We start from the raw sequence: 8,579 nt of genomic DNA, 5'->3' as shown, positions 1-8,579 counted from the left end.
TGAAGTGGCTAGCAGGGTCCACAGGGGGGGATTGAGGAGGATGGTGGGATTCATGGGGGGAACCAGAGGGGGGCAGACAAAGTCCACAAGAGGGATTGTGGGGGTTGAGGGGCAAGTGGGGTCTGCAGGAGTATTAGGGGAGCAAGTGGGGTCCACACAGGGGGTTGTTGGGATCCAGGAGGGTTTGGCAGGATCAGGGGTTTGTAGGGTCTACAAGGGGCTTGGGGAATGGGGGAAACTCTCTTCCCCACCCCCTGGGACCAGGAGCTATTTGTAGTTCCCCACCCCCTCAAAAAATACTTCGTCTTGGCAAACTAGTTCCCTTCTCCCCACCCTTCTCCCCACCCTGACTTACTTCCTCAGCTCCTGGCACCAGTGACTGCTGGTACAAATAACTCCAGAAGTGATTTGTGGCATTTGGGGTGGGGGGAGGAGGGGGTGCTGGCTGGTTTGGAGTTGGGGAGAGAGGCTGGGAGCCTAAAAATACCCTGGTGCTGGGGGATGGGGCTAAGAAAAGTGCATCTCTGTGGCTGGGGCCAGCAATTGGGTTTCCCAGGCCTAGGGTTGTGCTGGGAACTGTACAGAACTTCAGTTAGATTGGTCTCACCGCACCCAGTCTAAGTTACACTACTCTGAGGTACGTTTAACTTAGATTGGGTTGGTAATTTTTTTAGACTGATCCAACTGTCCTGAACTTACATTTTTTAGTTTGCACTTAGATCCACCTAACTAGGGGGTCTAAGTGTAAGGCCTGCACCAGGGTGAACCAAGTTAGATCGGGTGGCCATTTTTAATGCCAACTAACCTCCTTCTAACCTCCCCAAACATCTGTATGTGCCCATAATGACAGAATAGGGGATATCTTCATAGCTGTCACTTCTGTTTCCTTAATCCTCCGGTTACTAATTCAAGTGTAGGTATACTATGGAAGTAATATTCATTTTCTATTGTGTACAATCTTAAGAATTTAAGGAAAACTAGAGTTGTGGGGAAGAAAAACAGACTTCAAAATCGGGTCCCAAAAGTAATTTCTGAAACATAATGTCCTCAAGTTTACATCCATGTAGCTCATTTTACTTGAAGAGGGCTATTCCTAATTGATAATGAGTGAAAGAGAAGGGAATCAAACCCCCAAATTGGTCATGGGCAAGGAATTTCTGGAGATAAAGTAATATGAAACTTTTTTTCTATGCTTTATATCCTCCGCAAACTAGATAGCCACTATGTCTCTATCCAATTCTCTTTGAAGTTTGAGGAAACTTGAATACTATATTACTGTATGCAGTGTGCACTGAGGATTGTAAAAGGTAAAAGTAACTCAAAGAAATGTACTGGTTGAATGAAAAAGGAAAAACCTGAAAATACTTCCTTAGAATAGGATGATATCTACCTTTCAGTACCTCCTGTGTTTTCATTTGCTGTCCTAATATTCAGTTTGTTCTTTCAACTGTATTATCCAATGAGAGAATTCCTTCTAACTTGTTGTTAATGCCTGCTCTGTAACTGAAGACACACTGTATCCAAGAGAGACATATCCTGATATACAGATTTAGTTGATCTAGTTTTTCATATTATTGATTTCTGTCCCCTGTAACCAAAATTAATAACAATACCACCAGATGTATCAATTGAAAGGACTTATCCAGGCTTCCACAACAAAAGATATTTCTCATTTCAATATTTATTTCTACAATTGCATGCTCCCAAAATTCAGACATGTAGGAGAAAGATCTGTTACACTGCGGCCTGTCTTAAATGGCCAAAGGAGAAATTTTCAAATGGCATACCTAACTCATATGACTTCTTATATGATTTAGGTGCCCAGCCTTCCTTTGTGTCATTGTAAACCTCCACTAATTTGATAAGATTAATAAAAGTTTAACATGGTCTCTATGTTGATTTTTGATTCAAGTACAAAGTAAAATTATAATCAAGAAGGATTATTTGTAAATATATCTAAAAAATGAATACACAATTGTGTATGATTCTTCTATTTCTTATTCATGTTACAATGGGCTGTATCAAAAGAATAGTCCATTACAGTATGTGAGCAGGAACAGATACATTTTTAAGATATACATCTGTATATAGACTGCATCTAGAATTAGAATCCAACCCTGACTTTCTGTGTTTTTAATTATGTAAGATATTTGAATAAGTAAAAGATCAACTCAGAGATTTGAATACATCACTGCTCTTATCCTTACAATGATTACTGATCATTTTGTAAATGTGAACGCTAATGTTTGAGGTAAGAATAATGACAAGAAGCAATAATATTTGTTCAGGAGTTTTTTTTATATTCTACATGGCTTCAAATACAACTTTTCAAGCCTCGGAGTTTTACAACATAATATGCCAAAAAAAACTATCACATTTTTGTTTAGTTTTCTTTTTCTTCTGAATTGCTTTGTAGCCAAACATATGACACTAGAAGACAACATAAAAGAGCTTGGGAGAACAATGGTTGGAATAGGAGAACCTCATTCAGGAAACAGTGGTGACTTAGATTTCTTCAGTGTTGATCAAGCCAAGGCTGTAATCAGTTACTTGAAAATCAGGTATTTTTTTTGCAATTTCAGTTATGTTTGTATTATTACAATAACATTAAGGGATCTGTCAGTAAAATGAGGTGAAGTCATTTCATTCGACATGTTTGTACTTTGCCACAATCTCCTACACACAAAATGTAAAAAGGGAAAAGAAAAAAAGAAAAATACCTGACAAAACTGAAGATCAGGATTCAGATGACAGAAACTAAGGAATTCAGATTTGGATTAACACTCTCTCAGTTCATGATGTTTGGAAGGTTACCTGTTTTGTTTCTTAGGGCCTTGTTATATGTTGTACTTTGAGTTGCTCAGATGTTGATCAGTGTTAGTGCTAGCTTGAGTTTGGGCAATTGCACCTTAAGGCTAAAAGCCCTCTCTGACTGTCCCTGACCTGCATAGCTGAGACTTGTAACTAGAAGGCTGACAAGCAAGGTTCTGACTAGGAGCTACAACTGTATGTTGCCACTGCAGACCTAGTGAATCAGGAGAGGCATCTATCTCTGCTCTAGGTGATGGTGGTGGTGAGAGATGGGTTGGGGGTAGGAACATGCAGCTAGGAGGCAGAGGGATGGATAATGGGCTGGGGATGGATAATGAAAACAGGAGGTGGAAAGGAAGTTGGGGTAGGGCAAGAGTGGTGAAATGAAAAGTCAGCCACTGAAGGATAAAATAAAGAGAAATTTAAAAAAATAATTTAAAAAGAAATAGAGGAAGTAAATTTAAAGGATGTCTCATGTTTTAATAAATCTCATGAGGGCCCTTCCAACCCTAAACTTCTGTGAATCTGTGTAATTTAGGATTTGGGATAGAGGTATAGGGGTGCTAGTAATGCTTTCTAGGGTGGCTGAGAGGTGGGAGCAGTGAGGGAAGTTACTTTTGGGGGAGCCACTGCCTCTGCCCTGGGAAGGAAGCCCCAGCTTATGGGGACCTGATCAAGCCATTTACCTTGTTCTCCCTTCCCCCTTGCCCCCTAGAACCCACTCCTGGACCCATGTCCTGTGACCTGGCTAACTGGCATGTGCTCTGCAGGCTGTTTGCAAGGGATTGCACCCCTGGGGGTGGGAAGGTCACACCCGTAGAGACAGGAGGGAGAAGTTGGCTTGGTGCCAGACCCCCACCCCTGCCCCCAGCAGTAGAGTTCAAGGAGTAGAAAGTTTGTCCACACAGAACAGGAGGGTGGGGGAGGGAACACTGCATCTCGGGATGCTGGGGGACTGCAACTTGAGTGGCTCATCTCTGGGGAATGGCAACACATTGATGGAATATGAGCTGGATAATGCAGGTCAGAGATAAACCTGCCTTGCAGTGGCACCATTTTAAGCCACCTTAAGTGTCTTTAAAATGAGTTTCAGGTGTTAATGTGTGAGCAATCCAGGGGTTAAGAGTTCAAGGAGTAATGTGAATTACTGGATAATATAGCAAAAAGTTTTCACTCTTTTTTTGTGAGTGAAAGTGAGTGAGATGGAGAGTGGAGAGTAGAAAGTAATGTTAATGAGTCCATTAAAAAATGTAATAGTGTAGAACCCAGTCTGGCAAGATACTAAATCACATACAAAATCTTTAAGCATTTGAGTGCCCCTGTTGCCCTGAGTAAACTTCTCAGGTGCTTCAAGTCGCACACTTAAGTCCTCAGGTTCAAGGATAAGTGCTACTCATGAAAATGATGAATTTTGAAGTTATAGGAAGTGCAGTATTTTTATGGGAGAGTCCCATGAATGGATGAAGAAAATGAGTAACACTTTATGTAAAATGGCATTCTGGACAGTAGCAGCATGTTACTTTTCCCAAGCAACCTATACAATGTATCCATCTCTGGCAAAAGAGAAGGGAGTGCAGTCAGTAGTATCTTTTATATATAAAAGGAAACAAATATAAATTAGAGCCTGGCCCAGCTTTCACCCCTGTGCAAGGGGGTGAAAGGGCAGAAGGCACTCTTTGCCGTATCACTGCCATACCACTGGTGTTGGCACATGATAGGTATTCATCTCCCCACAGCTGCTGTATCCACCCACCTTTGGAAGGGGTGGGAGATAGTAGAGAGTAGGGCTGTGCGAAATTTCACCGGCTTTTTCATTTTGATGCTGTTTCAATTAGTTTTGAGCTCAAAACAGCAAAATCAAAATGAAATGAAGGGCTTCGAAACAGCCTCAAAATGAAATGAGGGCAATGAAAATGTTTTGAAAGTTTCAAAACATTTCAAGTTTCGAAGCTGAAGCTGGGAAGAGAAACAGGGAAGGAGGGGGAGGGGGAAGAGGGAGAAAGGACTGCTCTAATATTGACTGTGTAGCTGGCCCGTGATTGTGATCCTTCCCCAAGGTCCCTTCCAATCACAGGGCTTTGGGGGATGGATAGGAAAAACAGCATAAAAAGCAGCATTATTTGAACTGAGCAGCTTTCTGCCTTGGAGTCAGTTACTGAGCTGTCTTCCAGAAGCTGAGCAGCTTTAGACAACTTGCTAGCCTAGTAAGTGGGATTCAGCAATACCTTTTGCTTTAGTTTCTATACTCTTTTATTTTATTATTATATCAATTGATTGATTCCTTTAAATTTATTCCTCCCCAAAAATCCTCTTTTTGTTTAGTCTATTTTGATTCTTTTCAAATCTGTGCTTTCTCTTACAGTGTGCATTCCATACACTGTCCAGGGTAGTACAGCATACTTATATTGCATATTATAATATAGCATTTATATAGGAAAACACATACATAAATTTATATATTTCATTATATTTATTACATAAATACATACATACAAACATACCTACAAACATTACATAAATACACATACATGCACTTATCTACATATATTACATAAATCAGATACATAACATTACAGATGAAAAGACAGATTTTCCAGCACACAAAGGCAAAGACAAGACACTATGAAACACACCATGAAGTGTGCTGGAAAGGCAGCTGGCAAGCCTTCAGGGAGTGGTGCAAGATGGGGTGGAGGGAGAGCTGTAAGTTCCCCTCACCCCCAAACAGAGATGCAGCCTCTTTACTATAACAAGCAGGCATGAAGCTTCCATTAGTTGTACAGGCAGCAAGGAGAGGGGAGCAATACCAGTGCCACTGCCTGTGTCTGAGTCTGCATTGCCTCCAAGAGCACCAGCCATAACCCCCCCCCCACCATCATGACAACAAGCAACACCAGCAGCATGACAGTCTCCTCCACCTCCATTTCACTTTCAATGCTGAGCCTTCCAGTGTCAGACGAAGAGCTGGATCTGGATCCGAGTGCTATACCAAGGGAAAGTCTGGGGAAGGAGAGGGAATCAACTGAGTTTGTGCTCCACACCCCTCAAGTTTCCCTTAGAGCTGGGTCTCCTTCCACAGAAGGCACTTCAGAGGAGGCTGAGATAGAGGGTGTGGAGGCAAGTGGCTCAGCTGAGTCCGCTCCTCCTTTTGCTGTGCCTCTGCCTGCTGAGGAGGGGGCAACTGCAGCATCCACACATGCACCCGCACCCCAGAAGAGAGTAGGTAGTGTGGTCTGGGATCATTTTGAGCTGGTAGATGATTCCACACGTGCTGTCTGCCTGCACTGCTGAGCCAAAACCAGCTGGGCAAGGGAACACAACACATGAGCACCACAAGGATGCTGATGGATCTCTGCAGGCACCACCCATTGCTCTTGCTCCTCTTCAGCCTGGAATCAGTGGGAGTGTGCCTAAAGAGAAGTCCCCCACTTGCTCCAAAGCCCCTGTTCCCCCAAAGCAGAGGGAGGCCACCCTGGAACAATGGGGGAAAGGCAGACAGAAAGTGGGGCAAGTTGCAAGGGAGAGCAAGATCACCCAGAGCATTGGGGAGATGCTTGCAGTGGATGGCCAGCCCTTCTCCTTAGTTGAGCAGCCAGGGTTCAGGCAGCTCATGGCACTCGTGGCTCCATTATACCAAGAGCCCACATGTACCACCACATGATGGTGGTATCCTCCCTGTATGAGGCATGCAGGGAGTACTTGAGGGAGGAGATGTGTAAGGCAGGTGTGCAGGTGGTTTTACATTTCACCTCAGACATCTGAAGTAGCCAGGGTGGAGATCATGCATACATCTCCCTCACAGGGCACTGGTGCAACCAGTCAGGCTGTTGGTGGGCTCTCCTTCAAGTTGAGGTGATGGATGAGTCCCACACAGCAGCAGAGATCATGGGAGACATGAACCACTTGGTGCAAGGGTGGCTTGTTGGGCAGGGTGAGCTCACCCACAGGTTCATGGTCACCAACAATGGGGCCAACATGTTCAAGGCGGTCCATGACACCAACTTGGTTGGCATCGCTGTGTGGCACACAAGTTCCACCTCATTGTAAGGGATGCCTTGGAGGGGAACAGGACTGCTGGTGATGGCACCAGCACCATTAGCAAGCTCATTTCAAAATGCAGGAAGGTGGCAGCTACTTCCACTGCAGCATCAAGGGGGCCAAGATGCTGCGAGACAGACAGACAGAGCTGAGCATCCCACAGCACAAAATCATGCAGGATCTGGAGACTCAGTGGAACTCCACATACCTGATACTCGAGAGGCTGGTGGAGCAACAGAAGGCCATCCATGAGATGGCCTTGCTCAGGGAGATTAGGATCAGCAGCCCCCTTAACAGAGATGAGTGGGATACCATCTCCCAGATGTTGGTGGTCCTCAAGCCCTTCCTCGAGGCCACCAAGACTCTCAGTGCTGGTGATGCCCTCCTTATCCAGGAGATCCCTGTAGTGAGGGAACTTGAGAACCAACTGGAGGAGTTCCAGGGGACCAATGTTCCTGGCTGGGGCAAGCCACTGTCACCAGACTTGCAGGCACTGGTGAGGTGGCTGAAGGAGGGCATCAGGAAATGGCTTGATCTGTTGTGGTTCAGTACAGTACATATGCTGGCCACCTTGTGTGACCCAAGGGTGAAGGGCAGCATATGCAGCAGCCAAAGTCTGAATCAGTCAATGGAGGTGCTGGTAAAGAGTCAGGGAGGCAGAAGAGTGGAGGTAGGGGGGCGTGGAAGAGGGGGATTCACTATCCCATGCCAGCACATCATCCACCAGCCAGTCTCCTTCTCCACCACAGGTGCTGCCAATGTGGGCCAAGGGCATGGCTTCCATGGTGGGGTCCAGAGGCACCAGACCCCACCATCAGGCAGGTAGTGCTTAGGCCTTGGTAGCTACCTATCTCACTGAGGACGTGGAGCCCCTGGTGTGTGACCCCTTGGCCTACTGGGCAAGCCACAGTCAGATGGAGCCAGATCTGGCCACGGTAGTCTGGGAACACCTGTCCTGTCCATCCACCAGTGTTCCAAGCAAGAGGGTGTTCAGCATTGCTGGTGATATAGCAACACCCCACTGCACCTCCTTGGATCCTGGTTTGGTGGAGCAGCTGGTGTTCCTGAAGGTGAAACTCCTGCTGCTGGAGTTCTCCAAGGTCCAGGTGCAGATGGAGTGAATGCCACCCTCCTCACTTTGTCTGCACCTATTTCCTTTTTTCATTTTTTTAAACCCATTTAATCCCCTGCTCTCAGAGCTGGAGGGGCCACTCACTGCATCACCAGCCAGCAGAGAAAGAACATGTCCCTGCTGAGCTCCCTTACCAGTATGAACTTGGAGGTATGGGCTGGAGGTATGGGGACGGAGAAGGCCCCAGGTCCTGAGCATGACCACTAAAACTGCACTCTCCCAGGGTCAGAAGGTCTGGTGTGGGTCCTGGTGATGCAGCATCCCCAGGAAATGCTAGGACCGAGGATCCCCCTTGTGAAAGGCGGGTAGGAGGTGCTATAACCTCCAGCCACCACACACATGCACACAGTCCTGGCTGGGGAAAGCCCAGACCCGTCACAGCTTTGACAGGCTTGCTGGTTGCAGTGGAGTTGTGAGGCTGTAGGTGAGCTCAGCTTAGCTACCTGGGATGCCAGCTTTTGAACTGAAAAATCTTTTATCAGGCTGAGGAAGCACCAGCAGTTGGTGTGTGTACTGTTCCTGGATGGAAGGAATAGTAAAGAAGCCAGAGGTTGCCATGCAATGCAGGCAAGAAAGCCAGTCAGTGAAAATGGAAATG

At 45.7% G+C, this 8,579-nt stretch overlaps 1 protein-coding gene across 1 annotated transcript in view; it reads left to right on the top strand.

Annotated features, from left to right (window-relative positions):
• The window catches only part of CUNH10orf107 (chromosome unknown C10orf107 homolog), a 158,426-nt gene that overhangs the window by 35,056 nt on the left and 114,791 nt on the right, over window positions 1–8,579 (top strand). The window contains exon 4 of the mRNA XM_019507902.1: window positions 2,417–2,561. Within this exon, the coding sequence (XP_019363447.1) occupies window positions 2,417–2,561 (145 nt within the window). The remainder of the gene's footprint in view (window positions 1–2,416; window positions 2,562–8,579) is intronic.

This window comes from Gavialis gangeticus, unplaced genomic scaffold (assembly GCF_001723915.1).
Source record: "Gavialis gangeticus isolate Ggan-Ray unplaced genomic scaffold, GavGan_comp1, whole genome shotgun sequence".
In the NCBI taxonomy this organism is placed as follows: domain Eukaryota; kingdom Metazoa; phylum Chordata; order Crocodylia; family Gavialidae; genus Gavialis; species Gavialis gangeticus.
The sequence above is the reverse complement of the archived record's forward strand: the minus strand, read 5'-3'. Positions and strand labels throughout refer to the sequence as shown.